Source organism: Herpailurus yagouaroundi, unplaced genomic scaffold (genome assembly GCF_014898765.1).
Source record: "Herpailurus yagouaroundi ecotype Mexico unplaced genomic scaffold, PumYag 29, whole genome shotgun sequence".
NCBI lineage: Eukaryota > Metazoa > Chordata > Mammalia > Carnivora > Felidae > Herpailurus > Herpailurus yagouaroundi.
The window spans coordinates 34,728,940-34,752,238 of NW_024412377.1; the positions used below are offsets into that span (position 1 = coordinate 34,728,940).

The window sequence follows — 23,299 nt, forward strand, 5'->3', positions numbered from 1 at the left end:
CTTGCCACACTCTTGGTCCTTAGCCAGTGGAAAAGATTCAACTGAGGAAAACGATACACAATTTAACTCACATAGTTTAAAAGCTAATCAAAAAGAACACATTAACCACAATATGGGGTGCTTTTAGTCATGATAAGGACAATTTGTCTCAATTGTAGTAACAATTTCACATTGCCCTTATGGCAGCATTGTACATCTTATACTCCAGGCTTTCTAGAGCTATAGAAGAACAACATGGAAGGCTTCCTGCAACCAAAACAAAGAGAAAGTGTTAGTTCTTTTCTGTGCAGTCAGCCTACAGCCCGAAGGCACTGATTCATTTCTACAATACATACTGAATTCTCTGTGTGCTGAACACCATGCTTAGTAACAGGCTATAGAATGACTTTATGGAGCTCAAGTTCTAGCGAAGGATCTAGACTACAAAGAAACAAAAGTTGTACAACTACAGTATGTGCTATAAAGGAAATAACTAGGATGATGTAATAGAGACTAATGGGGGAGGCCCTTCTGAATAAGTAATAATTGGTGCTGAGATTTAAAGGTGGCAAGGAGCCCAGAGAGAAGCTATCAAGAGAACATTGTGCCCATTCAAGTCACTGACATTATCACTCCTAATCTATGCTCTGCTTCATTTCCTTTTTCTCCTTGTTTCCTATGTTCTTTCTTCCATGTCAAGAAGCTGGTCTTTTCTAGAAATCAGAAGTTAATCAGAATATTTTTGCTATATTTGTCAAATCTTGAAGTCTCTTTAGTGTGTGGTTTTGTTATTTCCCAATTGGCAAGGTTCTAATAAACAGCACTTTTGATGAGGTCATTTTAGTTGCACACACTTGTATAGCATCAGTTTTTTTCAGATGTTCAAAAGAAATTAATAAGCCAATTCAGATAAAATTGGTCTCTGATGAAGTGCTCAATTCTTAGCTTGAAGCAATATTGCCTGTATGATTTAAAGATCTAATTCTCTTTGGGCAGTTCTGTTGAAAAATATTTGGAGACACCAAATAGCAAATGACCAAATGCACAAAATTCTGCATATTTAAAAAGGAAAAAAAAAACAACTTTGAGGATTAATAGTAAATTCTCTGCAAGATAAAACAGTAACAACTATGATTTTATAAATTTTTTTCATAAATATGAAATAATTGTTCAAAATTCTAAAATAGTTCTTTATTAATAAGGTACATTATAAATATATATCTTAAAGTTTACAAGTTAGGTAACCCCCAAAGTTAACTGTCATTTTTTCATATAATCATTGCACAGAAGTAATATATGTAATTTCTTGGCTTACTAGTAATACTAGTCACTTGAAACAACATCCTTAAGGTTTGTGATTCACTTTTTAGAATTTAATAGAAGATAGTCAATATCCTGAAGGATTTCAGAAGTTTTTTTCAATGCCACTGATACTCTCTTTTCATTAACTTCTTCCAGCAAGGTTTCTGAAGGTTTTGGTTCATAATGATCAGATGACTGTTCATTTTCTTTGTTGGAAATCTGGTTTAGGATACCACTATTCTCCAGTAACACTAAGTTGCTTAGTTAAGGAGTTTTTCCCCAAAATTTTCATTATATAAGTACTTTTAATTTCAGAAAGCCTGGTTTTCATATTAAAATATTATTTCTCTGTTAGGAAGGTCTCTTGGATTCATAATAGATTTGGTACTTTAGAACTTATCAAGTCTACCCCTTATTGATAAAGAAACTAGTTAGAGTAGAAAAGAAGAAAGGAAAGAGTAGGTATGTGTGTGTATTTGGATGGAAATTTGGTGATAGGAGATGAAAGAATTAAAATCTCAACATTCCTTTAAGTGAAGAAGTGATATGGGACTAAAAGAACAAAAGAGTGACAGGAATATAAATAATCTATGCATTGTATTTTTTAATTTAAAAAAGATCTAGAATGAAAAGAAACCTGTCCTCTGTTGCAGAGCTACTTTATTATTTGAATAGGATTACAGAAAAATCATTAGATAATTTAAATGAATGAGGTGGGAACTTACAGAACAAAAAGTTTCTTAAGAAAATGAGCCCAGTTATATGTCAACAAATTGGACAACCTAGAAGAAACAGATAAATTCCTAGAAACATACAACCTACCAAGACTGAATCATGAAAGAGAGAATCTGAATAGATCAATCACTAATAAGGAGGTTGAATCAGTAATCCAGAACCTCCAAATAAATAAGAGCCCAGGGCCAGATGGTTTCACTGGTGAATTCCTCCAAGCACTGAAAAAGAATTAATACCAATCCTTCTCAAACTCTTCCAAAAAATAGAAGTGGAGGGAGTATGTCCAAACTCATCTTTAAGTCCAGCATTACCCTGACAACCAAAACCAGACAAGAACACTGGTCAGAAAAAATTATCGGGGTGCCTGGCTGGCTCAGTCAGAAGAGTATATGACTCTTCATCTCAGGGTCACAGATTCAAGCCGCATATTGGGTGAAGAGATTGCTTTTGAATAAATAAATAAATAAATAAATAAATAAATAAATAAATAAATAAATGAAAAAAAATGTTAAAAAAAATTACAGGCCAATATCCCTGATGAATATAAATGCAAAAAAATCCTCAAAAGATTAGCAAATGGAATCAACAATACCTTAAAATGATCATATACCATAATCAACTGAGATTTATTCCAGAAATGCATGGATGTTTCAACATATGAAAATCAGTCAATGTGATACACCACATTAACAAAATGAAGGATAAAAATTACCTGATTATCTCAATAGATGTAGAAAAACTGTCAACAAACTGGGTATAGAAGGAATGTACTTCATGATAATAAAGGTCACATATGACTAGCCCACAGCTAACATCATACTCAATGGTGAAAACCTGAAAGCTTTTCCTCTAAGATCAGGAATAAGACAAGGATGCCCACTCTTGCCAGTGTTATTCAACATAATGTCCTAGCCAGAGCAATTAGGCAAAAAAGAAAAGGAATTCAAGTCAGAAAAAGTAAAACTTTCTATTTGCAGATGATATGACATTATATATAGAAGATCCTAAAGACTCCACCAAAAACTGTTAGAACCAATAAATTCAGTAAAGTTTCATGATGTAAAATCAATGTACAAAAAAATTAATTAAATACACTAATAACAAACTATCAGAAATTAAGAAAACAATCCCATTTATAATTATATCAAAAAGAATAAAATGCCTAGGAATATATTTAAGCAAGAAAGTGAAAGATCTATATACTAAGACATTCATGATGGAAACTGAAGAAGACACAAATAAATGGAAAGCTATTTTGTACTCCTAAATTGGAAGAATTAATATTGTTAAAATGTCCATGCCACCCAAAACAATGTACAAATACAATTCAATCTCTATCAAATTCCAATAGTATTTTTCAAAGAAACATAATAAACAATCCTAAAATTTGCACAGAACCACAAAAGAACCCAGAGAGCCGAATCTTAAGAACAAAGCTGGAGGCATAATGCTTCCTGATCTCAAACTATATTACAAAGTTATAGTAATCAAAACAGTATAGCATGGGGATAAGGATAGACACATAGATCAATGGAACAGAATAGAGAGCCCAGAAATAAACCCACGTAATACACGGTCAATTAATTTACAACCAACGAGCCAAGAATATACAATGGGGGAAAAGATGGTCTCTTCAATAAATGGTGCTGGAAAAACTGGACCCTTATCTTACACCCTACACAAATATCAACTCAAAATGGGCTGAAAACTTGAATATAAGACCTGAAACCATAAAACCCCTAGACAAAACCACGGGGTAAGGTCCTTGACATCAGTCTTGGCAGTGATTTTTTTGGATTTGATAACAAAGCAAAGGCAACAAAAGCAAAAATAAACAAATGGAAGTACATCAAACTTAAAAGCTTCTGCACAGCAAAGGGCACCATCAACAAAATGAAAAGACAATCTATGAAATCAGAGAATGTATTTGCAAATCATATATTTGATAAGAGGTTAATATCCAAAATACATAAAGAGCTCATACAACTAAATAGCAAAAAAAAAAAAAAAAAAAAAAAAAAAACCCTGATAAAAAAATGGGCAGAGAAACTGAATAGATATTTTCAAAGACATACAAATGGTCAATAGGTATATGGAAAAGTGCTCAACATCACAAATCATCAGGGAAATGCAAATCAAAACCACAATGAGGTCTCACCTCATATGTATTTGAATGGCTATCATCAAAAAGACAATAGTTAACAAGTGCTGGTAAGGATGTGGAGAAAAGAGAACCCTTGTGTACCTTGGTGTCAATGTAAATTGGTGTAGACACTATGGAAAACAGTATGGAAGCTCCTCAAAAAATTAAAAAAAGAACTATCATACCATTCAGCAATTCAAATTCTGCAGATATATCCAAAGGAAATGACATCAGGATCTCAAAGAGATATCTGCATTCCCATGTTCATTGCAGCATTATTCACAATAGCCAAGATATGGAAACAAACCAAGTGTCCAGTAACAAATGAACGGATAAAGAAGATACGGTATAGGGGCACCTGGGCGGCTCAGTCGGTTAAGCGTCCGACTTCAGCTCAGGTCATGATCTCACTACTTGGGAGTTCAAGCCCCGTATTGGGCTCTGTGCTGACAGCTCAGAGCTTGGAGTCTGCTTCAGATTTTGTCTCCGTCTCCCTGCCCCTTCCCTGTTCACGTGTCTCTCTCTCTCCTTTCTCTAATATAAAATAAAAAATTAAAAAAAAAGAGAGAGATGGTATATGTATACAATGGAATACTACTCAGCCATGAGAAATAAGGAAATCCTGCCATTTAAAACACAGAAGGATTCTGAGGGTATTATGCTAAATGAAATAAGCCAGACAGAAACACAAATACTGCAGTGTCATTTATATGTGGAATTTTTTAAAAAAGTCAAACTGATAGAAACAGTAAAAATGGTTTCCAGGGGGTGGGGGTGGATAAAATAGAGATTGGTAAAAGAAGACAAACTTCCAGCTCTAAATTGTATAAGGTCTGAGGATCTAATGTATAACATGGTGACTATAGTAGATAACCTTGTGTTGTATGGTTGAGGTTTGCTAGAAGAATGGAACTCAGAGGTTCTTACCAAAAAAAGGGTGGGGAGAGGAAGGAATAGATATAGGGCATATAGATATAGATATGTGAGGTGACATGGGTGTTCATTATTAACAAGACAGGGTAATCCTTTCACAATATGTGTGTGTCAAGTCACCACAACGTACACCTTAAATCTCTTACAATTTTGTCAGTTATACCTCAATAAAGCAGAAATTAAAAATAAAAGAATTTTTAATAATAAATATCCTAAGAAAAAAGAAAGGAAAAGTCAGACATAGGTCTGTTATAATTTAGAATAGAATTATATAAGTGAAAAAGTCTCCATAGGAGACCTTAACCCTAGTTCACTGTCCCCTGCCCTATTTAAACTCACTCAAAAGTATAAATGTTGACATGATATACCTTCTATAGACAAGATATATCTTTGTTTTTTAAGTTTATTTATTTATTTTGAGAGACAGAGGGTGAGCAGGGGAGGGGCAGAGAGAAAGAGAAAGAGAGAAAGAGAGACAGAGAGAGAGAGAGAATCTCAAGCAGGCTCTGTAGGGTCAGCACACGTGGGGCTTGAACTCATGAAACTGTGAGATCATAACCTGAGCTGAAAATAGTTGAATGCTTAACCAACTGAGCCACCCTGGTGCCCCTAGACAAGATATATCTTAAATTACCATCTTAAATGTTATTCAGTAAAGCTCTAGAATATATAAGTATGGATTAATATAAAGTACAGAATCATGAATTAAGTAAGCCTAGAACCTAAAGGGAGTAATTATACAGGACAGTACATTCTGTTTAAAGGATACAGTTAAACTTCTTTATCTTTTCAAGTTCAGAGGCCACAGACCTGTGCAAAAAGAAAAAAAAAATAAGTTAATGATAGTTATCTGATTCTTTTATATCCACAATATTTCAAGTAAGCATACTTGATTTTTTTTTTTCATAAAGTTTTGAATTTTAGAAAGAAGTGCCCAGAAGTTAAGAATTCTCTTTATTTGGGTGCCTGTCTGGTTCACCAGTAGAGCATATGAATTCTCTCTATATTTGCTTTATTTAGTAACAAATCAACTTGATTCAACTGATAGCTATTGAGTACTTTTAAATTAAAAAAATTTTTTTGAATGTTTATTTTTGAGAGAGAGAGAGAGACAGAGACAGAGACAGAGACAGAGACAGAGCATGAGTGGGGGAGGGGCAGAGAGAGAGGAAGACACAGAATCCAAAGCAGGCTCCAGGCTCCAAGCCGTCAGCACAGAGCCTGATGCAGGGCATGAACTCACAAGCCATGAGATCATGACCTGAGCCCAAGTCGTACACTCAATTGACTGAGCCACCCAGGCTCCCTGCTATTGAGTGCTTTTAATGAATAATGTAAGTGAATAGAAGTCCTCACCTCAAGGACTTTTGAATCAGGTATTGATGTTTGAAGGTAACTGGCATTCCTGCTACAACTTAAAAACAAATTTTTTTTTTTGATGTTTTATTTATTTTTGAGAGAGAGAGACAGAGTACGAGTGGGGGAGGGGCAGAGAAAGAGGGAGACATAGAGTCTGAAGCAGGCTCCAGCTCTGAGCTGTCAGCACAGAACCCGACACGGGGCTCGAACTTGTGAAATAAGAGATCATGACCTGAGCTGAAGTCGAATGCTTAACCAACTGAGCCACCCAGGCGCCCCAACTTTTTTTTTATATAACTATTTTTTCTATTTATTTGAAGTTTTTTTATATAACTATTTTTTCTATTTGAAGTACAATAAAAAATAATGCTACACTCTGGAAATTCAGTGGCACAGGTACATGGCCATAACTTGAGAGACATTATAAAGTTAAAAAAAAAAAAAAGAAGGAAATAAAAAGAAAAAAAATTCTCATATGAAACTGTACTATTACATACTTTTATCTGCCCAAACAGATAATTTGCAAATATTAGGTCAATAAACTGTATAACATCCATAAAAAGGTAGCTTCTTACTGAAATGCAAGAATTTAAAAGATTGGTAACTGAGGGGTGCCTGGGTGGCTCAGTCGGTTAGGCTAGGTCATGATCTCATAATTCATGAGTTCAAGCCCCCACATCGGGCTCCATGCTGACAGCTCAGAGCCTGGAGCCTGCCTCAATTTTGCGTCTCCCTCCCTCTCTGCCCCTTCCCCCATGCTCGCTTGCTCTCTCTCTCAAAAAAAACATTAAAAAAAATTTTTTTTAAAGATTGATATCTAAACAAGAAAAGACAAACAGAAACTGGAATGAAAATCTAGATATCACATCTAAAATCGGGGCTTTCTGTTGGAGACTTCCTACTCTTCTCTCCCTCTGCCATATCCTGCTGGAGTTCCAGGCCCCACTCCTCTGTCCACCTATCTACCCACAGATCCCGCCTGCTACAACTTTTTTAATACTCACCTGGTATACCCTCTTCTTTCCTCCTCCAAGTTTAGTCAAAGTTAAAAACCTACTAAAATCCTATCACTTCTCTGAAAGAAGTGTTCTCTCCTTCCTTGAATTTCTATAGCACTGTTAACTAATCATATACTCATTGTAATCTCTTGAACTCTTTAACCTTCTGATTTTCATACCTAGATTGTCTTTTTCAGGAGAAAGGATTTTTTTCTTTTTCTTCTGTACTTTGCACATATAAGTAAGGCCTCATTTATATGAAACCCTTCAGAAACAGATGGTTTTGGGGGGCCAAGTTTTTACAGTTGAATTAGGTGTCAAAATATAAGTATTTTCTATTAAGTTTCTTCTGGAATAGACTACTTACTCATTTCATTGTTTTCTTAAACACAGTATATTACATATTCTCTTCTCCTTGAATAGAAGGGTTAACATTATGAACATTAACTCTTACCATGTTCCACAGAAACAGACACTGGGACAAATGGTAATGGGTAGAGGGCAGAATCTCTGACGTGTGTATCCTTTCTCTTTTTCCTCATTAAGCTAGAATGAAATGTGAGCAGTGGCACACAACTAGAAAATAGTGTCACTTAACTAGCTCACTGTAAAATTAATGAAGACTTTAATATCTAAAACATCTCTCTATTCAAGTCACTAGAAAAGTCTTCACAGTTCATGGAACTTGTCTGCTTTACTGGCCTTACTACAGTGGAATGTATTCACCTCCTTGTCAATTTGTACTCTTTCGCTGAAGGATGAAAGAGATCTTTCAACATTTTAAGCATCTGTGGTAAAGACTTCCATATGACTTATTCCAAGGCCTGCTGATTATTCATCACTGAAAAACATCTTTTTTTTCCACATATGACATTTTTCTGGCTGTAAGCAACAATACAAACTACCTTTAGTACTGTTGCTCATATGATGACCCAACTTCTTATGAACTCTCTTCTGTACTATTTTTGACTAGCATCCCTATTAAGAAGTTGAATCAGTAAAAAAATAATAGAAGGTGAGCTGGAAAAAAAATACTGAAATACAATTTAGGTAGCTATCGATTGTGCAGTCATTTCTCTTCCTTCAACCCTTCTCTGACAAGAAAACAAATCAGAGTGGAGATGTGTTAGGCTTTGCAAGGGAAATGGAGCTACTGTAAGCAACTGCGACTGGACTGCGTCTCCTCTCCCTACTCTTCCTCAACTCCTTTGTCTTTCTGCTGCTCCTTTTTGCTTCCACCCGTGGCTGCTCTCACCAATATGCACTTCTCTCATGCCCTCACTTTTTACTTGTCTTTACAGTTATCCTCTTCAAAGTCTTCATGTAAAAAGGCTAGCATCTTACAAACTTTGTCAGCTGAGCAATGAAGTGACCAATTTTATCATCATACATAATTTCCTTTTCATCCCAACTATGTTTTTTGCTAGCTACTCGGGCAATTTTTCTGCTCCCAAACAGACTGTAGCTGAAGAATGGAGGATCTGGAAAGCTGAACCCTTAGGATACCTAACATATTCAAATAACATCTACTGATTTGATTTCGACCTCTTTCTCTAAGTCACTTAGGAAAAGGTGTTGAGAATTAGGCTTAATGTTTGTATTTTTTCACCATGCTACGCTAAGACACTTACAAACCACTTTAAAGCTTCCTAAATTGTTCCTGGTATCCCTCTTTTCCAATACAGGTTTCTTCCACTATCCAATGGTAGAGTGTTCTATGAAAACTTTCATAAACTTAAATGGCACAAAGTGAAAAAACAATTGCCATTCATTTTTATGGAAAATGTTTTGATCATTCCCACACCCAAAACATAACCTCTCTTAACGCTTTTTCTGACACCTAAGGATCCATCTTGCTAATGGATGCACAAAATAAACTGGGATAAAGCACAAAGGCTCACAGACACAGTTCAAAGCTATGGCAGACTGAAGCTGAGATGCTGAGTGTAGTTCTCAGGTAAGGAGCTCAGAGCTACCATGCTCCCTGCTGGGGGTGCAAGCTGCCTCCGTGTAAGAGCTCGCTGCTAAACAAATGCAGAATGCTATTTTCACTTTTTGCCTTTTTCCTTGAAAGCGAAAATACTTCTCGAATTTTTTTGGTTAGCAAAGACAGGAACATACTCCCAAGTACTAACCAGGCCCAACACTGCTTAGCTTTCGAGGTCAGACAAGATCAGGCACATCCAGGGTGGTATGGCTGTAGAAAAATGGGGACATGCTGATGTAGGTCTTTCATGTAAGTGAAGTGGCATAGTGCAAACTTCCAAAAAGTAGGGGATGCCTGTATATTCAGAGTATGCTCTCAGTGATACTAACCTTCCTAAGGGCCTTTCTTCCTGTCATTTTTTCCACCTAGGAACTCATAATTCCATCAAGTGTGAGCTTTTCTATTGATCACAAGATCTATTCTTATTCTTCAAAACCCATAATACACCCTAACAGATAGCATCTGTTCCATAAAAACATTTTTTCACTGTCTCCACAGGACAAAATATACTTTTTACCTCTACCCTTGCTCCTTCCCTAAAATATCTTATTCATTTCCCTAAATATTCCTTTGAAGCCCAGTTCTAGTCCCCTTGCACACTGAAGGGCACGTAGGATGGACTAAAATACTTTATTTGTTGATTTGCCGGTTGATTTGGGGGAGGTAATTAATATGATAAAAATGATTTCAAAATCAATTTTTTCTGAAAGTTAGTCAACATTTTACTTCTTTTAATATTACTAAAATTTTAAAAATTCTCCTTTAAATTTTTCCATAAAGTTTTCGGGATGAATTTATCATATAAAAAGAATCGCCCATTTTGGTAAGAAGTTTTCAATGCAGTTTTCTGAACTTCAGATAAAATAAAATACGATGTAAAGTAATAAATTGGATATCTGATTAAAGATAAATTATTTTCAAGCTTAAGCTATCAGAAAAGAGTCTCAGAGCTTACCATTTGATATTTTTAATTTTTGTGACTCTTTTACACAGATAAAGTTTAAAAGAAATATAAATACCAATTTTCTTCAAGAATAGAAGATGAAGAATGTGTGGGCATCTCTCTCTGATTAGTCTGGGTCAGGCTTCTGCACCATGATACGACTGCTGTCACATATCTAGATTGAAAACATTAAAATAAATATTTGAAAAATGAAGTTGTATAGTATTTTTAAAAACATTTTTTTAAAAGGAAAAATCATTAAGACAATTTGGGGAAAAATGATAAAGAAAAAAATTCCAAAGTGAGGCATTTACTGGTAAATTTTTTTAGTCTTTTTCAAAGCAAATGGAAAAGTTAAGTTTTTTTCATTATTCATCAAGAATAAAATGATTTACTCATATTCATGATTAGTAAAGATATTTCTATAAGTTCTTTTTTAAAATTTATTTTTGAGAGAGAGAGAGAGAGAGAGAGAGAGAGAGAGAGAGAACATGAGTAGGGACGGGGCAGAGAGAGAGAGAGAAAGAGAAATAATCCCAAGTAGGCTTTGCACTGTCAGCACAGAGCCCAACACAGGGCTCGATCTCACCAACCATGAGATCATGACCTGAGCTGAAATCAAGAGCCGGATGCTTAACAGCCTGAGCCACCCAGGTGCCCCAATAAAGACAGGCTTTAAAATCAGAACAAAGTGATACTTGGATTTCATTCAAAATTCAAATTCAAATGTCTAAATTCTCCAAAGTGAAATAAATTTCATTATGTTTTATAATGAAAATGTCTTTACACATTAAGACTAAGTGAGCATTTGCTTTCTAAAATTTAAACCAGAACACAGCCATTAATTCCCACACATATACACAAATGTATAATTATATATAATTCATTCAATATACAAAACAAGTATCAAGTTCAATAAAACAAATGATCTCAAGTGATGGCCTGAAACAAATAGTAATGTTTGTCAAAGACACTGCATTTTTTCTTATGTATGTATGTATGTATGTATGTATGTATGTATGTATGTATGTTGTGAGAGAGAGAGAAAGAATATGAGTGGGGAAAGGGCAGAGAGAGACAGGGAGAGAAAGGACCCCAAGCAGGCTCCATGCCATCAGTGCACAGCCCGATGCAGGGCTCAATCTCACAAACTGTGAGATCAGGCATGACCTGAACTGAGATCAAGAGTCAGCCCCTTACCTGACTGAGCCACCCAGATGCTCTGTATTTTTGAGGCAAATTATTCAAACTAGCAATGAATGTTGGAGCATTTACACCAAAATGCAATAAATCCCAACAGGAAAATAAATTCATGAGGTAAAAAAGCAATTCTTTCATGAACATTCTCAAATAAAATCACTAACATGCTGAGAACATCACAAGTAGACTGATTACAACAAATTACATAAAACCAAAAGAGAAAAAGCATGTTCATAAAAATGGATTTTAAGAATCTTCTCCATCTTAAGAAAAAGCATCACTGAATTAATTTTATTCCACGTCACAGAAATATACATAACTTTAGTTATTTGTGCAAACCTTATTTCAAAAGGTTAGGGGATTAATTAATCGGTTAACACAGCTGACCACAGTCCAACTTCCACAGCAAGACAAGTGTATCGAAAATACTCATTTTGAAAAACCACTTGAATACAAATGGAAATGATTACAAATGATATGATTTATTTAGTTATGCAAGATGCCAATACTTCTGTAAACTCTGAAATCTGCTGAAATGATACATGGCACAATATCTACCTGAAAAAACTAAAAATATAACATTTAAATAGGTTTATATGCTTCCCCTCTGTCAGAAAACTGTTTACCATCATAAAAATAGTTTTTAAAACTGCTTTTCAGTACCTTTCATATGGTCCAGGGTGTCCAATATGAATTAACTGATCTTGCCCATCAGGAAAAGTTAACTTACACCAAGCTAAGTTGAGACCTTGATTTACCTTAAGCAGAAAAGAGGGAAAAACAAGTTTTATTGTTCTAAAACTGAGACAAAACTCACAACAAAAGCCTCTTTTACATTATCAATTTAAAAAATATGTAGATGAATCATTAAAACTTTATTTTGACTAATTTAAAGATTATATTTTACATGGATTATGGGTATTGTTTAACCACCACTCTGGTCCTTCTCTATATAATCAGTTGCCTTTATAAAAATGATTATTTGTCACACCTTTCTGATTTTTGCTAGGAAATCCAATGAGATCACTAAAGCGTCTTGACAGATTTTACATCTCAAAAAATAAAATTGAGATAGTGTGGTACTTGATTTTCTTTGTTCTATTTCCACTGATAGAAACGATAAAAAAGTAGATTTCAGTATGAAATATAATCACCTGTCTCTTTTCAGTAAAAGAGCTGAAATTCCAATTTAGGGTTAGAGTAATGCCATTTAAAAAGAGAGCATGTACTTTGTCATCAGAGTATGCAAGAAATCTTCCCACGCTGGGTATGAGCGATTCTCTCAAAAGTAAAGGCAGTATATTGCTATCATTTATCCTAGGTACCTAAAACCAAGTAAATAAAAACAGCAGGAAAGAGAGTTATCCATTGATAAGACTTAAATGATTAATAAACTCTGAGGCAACTTTATTCAGAAGTTGAATATTGTAGAATCCTTATATATGTCTTAACTTTTCCAGAAGTGGATAGCCAAATTAGTCTATTACAAGCAGATTAAGTTCTAGTCTTTGAAAAGTCCATGTTCTGAATTTTAGAACACAGACAAAACTTAGGAAGTACAGCAACATATAGGTTTATAATTAAATTAGTACAGATACAGAATTCAAAGTTTGAGAATCACTTCCTTGAAGTCCACGTTAAAGAAATTACTTTTACAGTTATAGAAATAGAGTAGAATACTGTACTATCATAGTTTATAATAACCACATTTTGACATACTTCAAATCTTATCAATTTCCCTGCCTTTCCCCCTCCACTGAGAAAAAGGAAACAAAACAAATTATAGGCAAAGTATAACATAAGAGCCAGATTTTGCAGTGTTTATCTAGTAAGTGGATATTTTTCTGAATAAACCAATATTAATGTTACAAAGAATTTCTCACATGACTTCAATGAAAGTAACTTGAACTTAGAGGTATGTATGTAAACAATAAAACTATTTTAAAAATCTTGCTTTTAAAATAATTTTAATAGGGATGCTTGGGTGGCTCAGTCAGTTAAGTATCCGTCTTCAGCTCAGGTCATGATCTTGCAGTTTGTGAGTTCAAGCCCCACATTGGGCTCTGTGCTGACAGCTCAGAGCCTGGAGCCTGCTTCGGATTGTGTCTCCCTCTCTCTCTCCCTGCCCCTCTACCACTCACGATCTGTCTCTCTCAAAAATAAACATTAAAAAAAATTAAAAAGAAAAAGGGGGGGGCGGGGATTCCTGAGTAGCTCAGCTGTTGAGCATCTGACTCTTGATTGCAGCTCAGGTCATGGTCTCAAGGACATGAGACTTAGCCTGGCACTGGGCTCCTGTGGTGGGTGTAGAACCTATCTGAGATTCTGTCTCCCTCTCCCTATGCCTCTCTCCCACTCACATGAGTGCTCTCTCTCTCAAAAATAAATAATAAACAAACAAACAAACAAATACATAAATAAATAAAAATAATTTTGGAGCACCTGGGTGGCTCAGTCAGGTAAATGTCCGACTTCAGCTCAGGTCGTGATCTCGCGGTTTGTGAGTTCGAGCCCTGCATAGGGCTTTCTGCTATCAGTGCAGATCCCACTTTGGACCTTCTGTCTCCTCTCTCTCTGCCCCTCCCCCGTGTGCATTTGCGTATGTACACTCTCTCTCTCTCTCTCTCAAAAATAATAAATAAATAAATAATAATAATTTTAAGATACCATTTTCCAGCAGCATATACGATAGTTATGGCTTAAAGAAAGCCTTGTCTTCGCACAGTGCTGAAGAATTCTGTGAACATGAAAAATATTGCTTAAACATTTGCAAATAATCACACTTTCCAATTCTAGCAATGCATTCTTACTGCTATACAACATGTTAGGCAAGTAATTCATTTCCACTAAAATACATTTGGAACTCCTTTCTTCCAGAAGTCTTTAATCCCCTAGAAGGTGATTGCTTCCCTTTGTGTTAATCTTACATAGGTTACTCCTCTCATTTTTAGTAATGAAATGACTCCAAATGGAGACAATTTTCAGGTGCTCCTTTCTAGGAGGTGATGGTTTCACAGCACCTGAAAGGTTTAGTGTAGTCTAAGAGTGCTGGGGAGGTGAATCAACTATCCATAAAAAATCAAATTACCAATTCTGTTCCTTCAAATCTACTTTGGAAGTTGCTTAGACATAAGTTTGCAAAAATTAATAATTTAATTCAGGAATACACTTTCATGCTTCTGACTGCCACAGATTAATTAGAATTTAAAAAAAAAATATGAACTGAAGAACTGAACTGCACTTCATCTTCTGTATACTCTCAGAATCTTTATTACTCTGAGGATAATAAAGTATATGAAAATTTTAAATGTATCATCAAATCCTTAACTTGATTCCAAGACACCATAAGGATGCATTCACCCAGAGAAAAGGCACTTACTTCCTAACTGTGCATGCTTGCTATATATGGATGCTTCTCCACATTTAACTTTAAATTTCAAAGCCAGAAGTACTCTTACAATGATGTGATTACCTTATTTTGTGGATGAAGAGACCAGAAAAGCTGACAGACTTTACCAAAGACACATATTTCCACTGTACCTACCATTTCTTACTCTTACCCTAACCACTAGAAAATGTATCAGGGTTCTCAGACACAACACTTCAGTCAGGTGAATGTGAAAAACTTACCTGGTTGCCTGTTTAATTAGAGAACACACAGAGAACAGACTTCCTGGTCTATCAGGAGGAAGGTTATTTACTGAATAAGTTTTCTCTTCTTTCTGAAAATTAATTTAAAATATCTCAATAATAAATGTTGGCCATTATTATTTTTTCTTGAAATATGTATTTACATTGTGACAAGGCAAGCAGTTATTTTAACTTAACCAAAAGCCCATAATATTTTTAAAGGTATTTTATGCTTTTCCATTGTCCCATTTTTTTTTAAGTCTAGAATTCCTTATGGATAGTTACAAAAGTTATATTCTAATACCCTATAACATACTGTCCAATTTAAGTTTTGGCTATATTTAAATTAATATAGCAACAGAACTAATTTTCCTACACATTAGCAGAAAACTTATAAGCCCCCTTTCCCCTTTAGATCAAAACAAAAACAGGGGCGTCTAGGTGGCTCAGTAGGTTAAGTGTCCAACTCTTGATTTTAGCTCAGGTCATGATCTCACATTTCATGAATTTGAGCCCCATGTTAAGCTCTGTGCTGATAGTGCAAAGCCTGGTTGGGATTCTCTCGCCCTCTCTCTATCTCTCTGCCCCTTCCCTGCTCTCGCTCTCTCAAAATAAATAAACTTTAAAAAACAAAAACACAATTTTAATTGAACAAATATACAATTTTGCCATATTTTATTAATGGAAGAACTATCACTACAGTTTATAGAAGACAACATTATTTACAAGCTCAGCTTTCTGAATTAAAAAAAAATTTTTTGTTATTCCTTTTGAGTATCCTTTCTCAGACTTTTTTTTTAAGCCTTTAAGGCTTGAGGGCTTGTACAAATCTAATTTGAACCACAAGAGAACATAGTCCCCATATATACTTTACCATCAGTGAGAGAAGACAGGCTTTGAAGACAAAGCTGGATTCAAATCACAGGTGCCTCTTACTAACTATAATGACGGACAGGTTTATGCAACTTTTTGTAAACCTCAGTGCCTATAACCTGTCAAATGGGGATACTACCTACCATCTAGATTGTTTTGAGCATTAATGATGTAATACATATATAAAGCACCCAGGCCAGAATTCAGTACAGAGTAGTTACCCAAAAAATAGTCCCTCCTCTTTTATCCTGGACTATAGACTTGAATATCTAAATCTCTATGAGGCTTCTCCACTGAATATCACAAAGACATCTCAACTTCAACGTGTCAAAAATGGAACTACCTTCATTTCAAAATCTGCATTTTCTCCTTCTCTACTTCAGATCTACCTGTGGTGTGTTCTCTCTACCTGGATCTCAGCTCTCTCCTCCATCATCTTCCTTTGTCTAACTCCTGCGTTTCTTTGCTCTCAGGAAGCCATTACCCAGAATAGGTGAAATCCCCTACTTACGTCCACAAGCACCGCACCCACCACTCTTGCTTTTTGGTTTTCATCATAATTTCAATTTCATAGTTTTTTTTATTAAGTGTCTGTCTTCCCTGCTAGAATGGGGCTTCATGAAGGTAGGGGCTGTATCTGTTCTTCTGACCTCTGTCTGAATCCCTAGCATTTGTTAGCAATGTGCCTTAGTACATGATAGGCACTCAAACTAATGCATTTTAACTATTTACATCTTTCTTCATTGGATACTGAGTTCCTTGAGAGTTCTTGTCTTTTCCACTACCCTATTTCAATTCTAAGATACTCAGTTTTCCTAATTTAGCCTCTCTGAAATCTGGATGCATCTTAAGAGTATCTTACTTTCAGGTAGGTGAGTTTGAGATATAAGAGAATTTAAATGTTTTATTGACACCTCCTGGTAAGATCAAAAGCAACCGTCATCAAAACAATTTAGATTTGATAAAATTTTGGTTTAACACAGAGCCTGGCACCACCACTCATTGATTTATTCAACAATTTGCCATCATTTTCAACTCCTTCCTCATCCCCAATATCCAGTCAGTCATCAGTTCTGTTTCCTTAATATTCGTGTCCATTCCTAGCTTTTCATTCTCATTTCCACTGCCTGGTTCCTCATACTTTCTTCCCTGAACTGCTATCAATGTCCTCTAACTGGTCTACTATCTCTTTCCCACTCCAGTTTATCTTCCTCTGAAATGACCTAACAAAAATATGATGTCACTTCTGTATTTTAATCCTTCAGCACTTGTGCAAAAGCAGTATGGTTTCTCATGCCCCATTTATGAGCTGGCTCAACTTAGTGGCTTAGTCTCTTCCCTGGAAATTCCCCTCAATACTCTCTTTACAGCATTCTCTATCTATAGCATTTTCTTTTCCTTCAACACTCCATCCTTGCCCCAGGCTCTAGCCTCCAGTTAGGTGAGTTTATCTACCTGTTCTATGCTCTAGCAATAATACTGCGTTGAACAAGACAGTGCTTACTTCTAGAGTGGGTTAGCAAACAAACATTGATCAGTAAGAAAATGTCACATAGCACTAATTGCTATGAAGAAGAAAAGAGGAGGGTATCATGATAGTGTCAAAGGTAGCTCCTTTAATTTGGATAGTTGGGAGATGACATGTATTTATTTATTTTTAATGTTTTTATTTATTTTTGAAGGAGAGCGAGACAGAGCATGAGCAGGGGAGGAGCAGAGAGAGAGGGAGACGTAAAATTTGAAGCAGGCTCCAGGCTCTAAGCTGTCAGCACAGAGCCCGATGCAGGGCTCGAACTCACGAACTGTGAGATCATAACCTGAGCCAAAGTCGGACTCTTAACTGACTGAGCCACCCAGGTGCCCCAGATGACATTTAAATAGAAATTTTAATGATAGGAAGCCAAACATGCAAAGAGTTGGACAAGTAGTTCCCTCAGTTATATATTCCTCCAACCTTCATCGCTCTTTTGTATAACTCCTTTAAAAGTATAGGTCCTAGGGACACCTGACTGGCTTAGTCGATACAGCATCCGGCTCTTGATCTCAGGGTTGTGAGTCTGAAACCCACACAGGATGTAGATATTACTTAAAAAGGAAAGGAAAAGAAAATCTCCTAGATCAGCCATGTCTTCCTGCAGTTAACTTTTCTCCAAAATTGGGTCAGGTGCCCCTCCCCTTATGTGGTCCCAAAGCACCACATTCTTATCTCTATGAGAGCACTTACATCATGAGCCCTTGACAATCTTTCCTACTTAGAATTTTAATTATGCAAGTAACAGTACATTACTATTTTATGTTTTTGGAAAAAAAGAAAGTTAGGAAAATACAACATTTAAGTCCCTCCCTACTTTTCCTCCCTCACAAAATCCCACACTCCCTGCTTCTCCCGCCCAAAAGTAACTGCTTCAGTTTGGTTTTTACCTGCCCAAATCTTTCCCTGTGCATTTACATGTGTATTATACACAGTAACATATTTGGGTTTGGGGTTTGTTTTTGTTTTTTACACAGAAGATATTGTTGTACATGTTCTTCTGCAACTTTCTTTTTTCACAGTGCCTTGAAGATCTTTCCATCCCTCTATGCATCTATGTCTTCCTCATTCTTTTAAGCCACCACACAAGCACCCTGTAATCTGACCATCTCTCATTTCACCATCTCTCTACTGAGGAACATTTAGATTGGTTCTAGTGTTTCGCTCCTACAAACAATGCCACATTCCATATCCTTGGGTGTATTTCTTTGTATATATATGTGTTAATATTCTTCTATGATAGATACCTAGAGGCAGAATTTCTAGCCAATTTAACTTGATATTATCAAACTGTCCTTCACGAAGGCTAAATCAATTTACACTCCAACCCAGTACTACGAAAGCACCCTTTTCCCCGCACCCTTGCCAGCAATAGATATTAACAACCTTTCGATAATTTGATGAGTGAAAAATGTTATGTTGTTGTTATTTTAATTTTCATTTCTTTGATGCAAGCAGTAAAGTTGGACAGGTTTTCAAATATTATAAGTTATTTATATTGCCTTTTCTAATGGCTTAACCATTCTTATTGTTTATTCATTTTTCTATGAGAGGTTTTTATTTTTTTTTGGTTTTTTATTACTGATTTATAGTACAGAATAGTTTTTTCCAGACCTTTGACTTTTTGGCTTTATCTAATTTAACAAAAATTAAATATTTAAAATTTAACGTAAGTTTACCAAGGTTACCAAACTTTTATTTTGTGCCTTCTGGTGTTTTGTACTGTATTTAAGAAGACCTCCCCTCCCCCAAGATTATAAACATTGTTCTTCTAGATTTTCTTCTAACAATGATAAACTTTGGTTTCTTACATTTAGCCCTTTAACCCATCTGGAATTTATTTTTAGAGCATGGGTTAAAGTAAGAAGCAAATAATTCTATCCTGAAAAGACAGCCAATTGTTTCTAAATCTCTTACTCAAGTGGACAGAGGTCTGAGAGTGAAGCCCTCAGCAGTCTACCACAAAGGCACAGGTCATCTGGAAGTCCTGTTTTATCCCAAAGCTCATGTTCTCCTCCATGATATGTTTGCTTCGGTATGAAAATTATCATCCCTCCCCCTGACACCTCTGAGTAAAACTGAGGCTCCAGGAAGATGTACAGTATTTATCCTGTACTTTTTCAAACTCTCAGTACACAGCAGTCAGCAGTGTAACTGCACACACCCCTCTATTTGCCTGTTTACTTGATGATCTCATGTACTACACACACACACACACACACACACACACACACACGCACACGCACACACAGCAGTGGTCATGCTTTCATTTCATGTGCTTCTTGGCCTGTCTGACTGACTACTAAACTTTGAACCCTTGAGGGAAGGAGTTCTTTGTCTTCACCCAGTGCTTGACAGAGTGCCTGCCTAGGAAGGTTCAGTTAAGATGTATTGATTGAATAAATGAATACTTTCTTGCAAATGGACCCAGTGGAGAATCTGCATACATGTATGTATGTATGTGTGTGTGTGTGTGTGTGTGTGTGTGTGTGTACACACACACACACACACACACACATACATACCCCCCCCCACACACATATATATAAAATGAATGAAATATTCATTCTAAAATTTTAATGAATGCAGATATTTGGGATTTACTTAAAAATAAATAGGGAGTGGAGGGAGCAGTGGGAAGTACAGATGGAACAAGTGATAAACAATTTATCACTCAAAATTCCACACTGTAATATAAAAAGAAAACATATATATTATGTTCCATTCTGCAAAGCAAAGCCATGTGATACCATGGTGATCCATACATAAGGGTGGATGTCAAATGTCAGATTGGGAACAAGCAAATTTAGACTATTGACAATATATCCATATGATTACATTTCGGCCTGATATATTAAATATATCGTTATATTTCACTATTTCAACAACAGAGAACAACCTTGCTCAACTTTCTACTTGTATATAAAGATTCAGGAGTTAAGAGGTATTTTAAACATGCAAATAATTACATGGTGGGGAAAAAAGAATGTGCTTTTAATGTGCATATATTAATTCAAAGATATGCTACTAGTTTTAGTATTGATGAATTCTGTGACATAAGAAATTTAAATTTAACTTCTGATTTAAACACAAATTGGGACACCTGGCTGGATCAGTCAGTACAGTGTGCAACTCTTGATCTCGGGGTTGTAAGTGCAAGCCCCACCTTGGGTGTAGATATTACTTAAAAATAAAATCTTAAAAAAAATAATAAATGGAAATTACTTAGGCAAATGACTGGCAGAATACAGGAGGAGAATGCAATAAACATAAGGTGGTTAGTAATCACTGTGCCACAGCTGGCAGTAACGTTGTATTAACTCTCCAGACTGCATAGTAGTAGGCAAGCAGTATTATATAAAGATCAAATGTCCTATGTATGTTCAGAATTATTTAGAAAGAGCTATATACAAAAGCCTTCTTGAGCTGAAAACTCATTGTCAGCTTACCTCTTCTGATCCTTCCTGAATGGAATAATAAGTAAAATAGCTCCCAAAATAAGCTCCCTCAGATTTGAAAACAGAGCCATCTCCAGGATAAATCTCTATTGAGTTCACATTTTTATGGGTAAGTCTAAGGAAGAAAAGTAATCATTAAATTTTTTTTTCTAATTAAGATTAAAACATAAATGAGAGCAATCAAAAAAGAAAAAATAATAAAGCAAAGTACTATATGGAATTCTGCCTATCCAGCAAAACAAGATAATTTCATACTTTGCACCCAACTGGCTAAATTAATTTTTTTGCAAAAAATGAACAGAACACACAGAATCAGTTAATGTATCTATTTCAACAGGTAAGCCTAGTTTCTGGAGCTCAGGCATCTTACCATCCTGGTGTCCCTTCTGCCAATCATAGTAGCTGGCATATACTAGTCACCAAAGAAATGCCCATTGCAAAGGAGTTAAATATGACAACACCAGAGCCTGAAAATAAGATAATTCTTTAATAATCAAACTAGTAGAATCTATACCTGATGAATGAGATTAGCCATGTGTAAAAGGAGCCATCCCTAAGAGAAGGTGACTAATCATATTTGAAGTAGCCAAGTATAATCAAGGTACTGGGTATATATAATGTACAAAACTTCAGCCAAGTCAGTTTTTACTGAGAAATATATGAAGAATATATTGTCAGAAGGGGATGGGCTTTCATGCAAGAAAAGGAAAGCCCTAAGAACAAAATCTTACAATGCGATGCTAGCATTATTTATAGAAGTAAAACCCTGAATCTAGCCAATATTAGTATTCTAGTCACTAGAGAGGTGTACTTTGTGGTGGGGTAGGGATAATTCAATGGAATAGTGCAGACACAGAGGAGCCTCTAATCTTCTCTAATTCCATGTTCAATAGGCAACATTTTGATGTGACTAATTCAGACAACTAGATCCACCGATGCTTGGAAGGGGTATCCTAAATAACTGACCTAAGTATTTCATTCAGTAGCAAAACTAAGCCTCACTGGCTCTGGAGTTGTCACAAAAATCTTGTGAATATGGTTAATGTGAATTAGTCACAAGACTCCTGTGTGCACTAATAAAACTAAGTTTTAAGACCTATAAAACGTAGGACCGAACAGAAGAATGATGGCCCTAGCCAAACTGTGTCCTTTTGTGGGAGTCTGTCTGCAAGGCTAGTCCCATCCCCTCAGACATCACTAAATACTTCCAACACTGGTGCCTTACCGATAAGTTACACCTTTGTACCAAACCACTTTCACTAGTTCAGGATAGGAATATTCTTCATCAAACTGTCCTTGTGAAAGTGAATCACAAAAATTCCACCTGTGAAGGACAAAATACAAGCTATTAATTCTGGTTGCTCAACAAAATTACCTTTAGAAATCAACAAAATAGGGCAACTGTAACATTTATTTCTGGCTTAACTTGTTAGATCCAAGAAAAGTAAAAATTAATATAAAAGTGTATGAAGGAACTGAAAACTAATCTTATTTTTCCATGGGTTTTTTCCTTCAGTATTTTTAACAATCTTGTTATTCAATCTCAACACAATTACATAAATTAAGGATCCAAACAACAAATATTTCCTGCAATATCTATGCTATGCACACTGCAGATATACACCCAAAAAAGCAGACATGGTCACTGCCCTCAGGGAAGATTCCTATCAAGCAGGGATGTTAAGTAGTAAACACTGAACACAAAGAAAAGAGAATTACTGGATGCTATGGACACGTAGAAGAACCTAATCCTGTCTAGGAACTTGGGGATAACCAGCCTAAGGAAGAAAGCCTTGTGCTGGGACCAGAAGACGTGCACAAGTCAGCGAACTGAGAAAGATAAAGGAGTGCTCCTCGCAGAGGAAAGAGTAGGTGCAATGGTGAAACCAAGCTTGAACAGGCATTCTAGAGATTGTAAAAAGTCCAGTTTAGCAAGAGTAGAAAAAGCAAGGGCAAACGTGGTGAGGATCATAGACGTAGGAAGAGACCAGAAAATGGAAGGCCTGTTAAGCCATGTTTAAAGATAATGGATTTTAATCCAAAGTTAGTGGCAAGTTACTGAAAATTGTTAATTTAGAAGCCTAAATCTCTTTCAGTGTGTACTTATAATACTAGAACTTTCAATTTTAACCAAATAATCATGACCAGCCTGAAAAATCATATTTAAAATACGTATTTAAATAACAAATACGTATTGGGAGACTACCTGGGCTCAAACCCCAATTCTA

The 23,299-nt window shown here is 35.7% G+C and overlaps 1 protein-coding gene across 3 annotated transcripts in view; it reads right to left on the bottom strand.

Annotated features, from left to right (window-relative positions):
• Positions 1 to 118: 118 nt before the first annotated feature.
• CUNH5orf34 (chromosome unknown C5orf34 homolog) overlaps positions 119 to 23,299 on the bottom strand; it is a 33,091-nt gene continuing 9,910 nt past the window's right edge. For 2 of the 3 annotated variants that reach the window (XM_040496534.1, XM_040496542.1), the window contains exons 5-13: positions 22,297 to 22,395; positions 21,063 to 21,186; positions 15,210 to 15,301; positions 14,247 to 14,316; positions 12,734 to 12,904; positions 12,243 to 12,337; positions 10,456 to 10,554; positions 5,862 to 5,902; positions 1,149 to 1,532 (exon numbers count right to left, since the gene is read on the bottom strand). In XM_040496534.1, the coding sequence (XP_040352468.1) occupies positions 1,339 to 1,532; positions 5,862 to 5,902; positions 10,456 to 10,554; positions 12,243 to 12,337; positions 12,734 to 12,904; positions 14,247 to 14,316; positions 15,210 to 15,301; positions 21,063 to 21,186; positions 22,297 to 22,395 (985 nt within the window). In that variant the 3' untranslated portion in view covers positions 1,149 to 1,338. Of the gene's footprint in view, positions 247 to 1,148; positions 1,533 to 5,861; positions 5,903 to 10,455; positions 10,555 to 12,242; positions 12,338 to 12,733; positions 12,905 to 14,246; positions 14,317 to 15,209; positions 15,302 to 21,062; positions 21,187 to 22,296; positions 22,396 to 23,299 lie in introns of those variants that run through there. The other variant, XM_040496551.1, reaches the window with a different exon arrangement.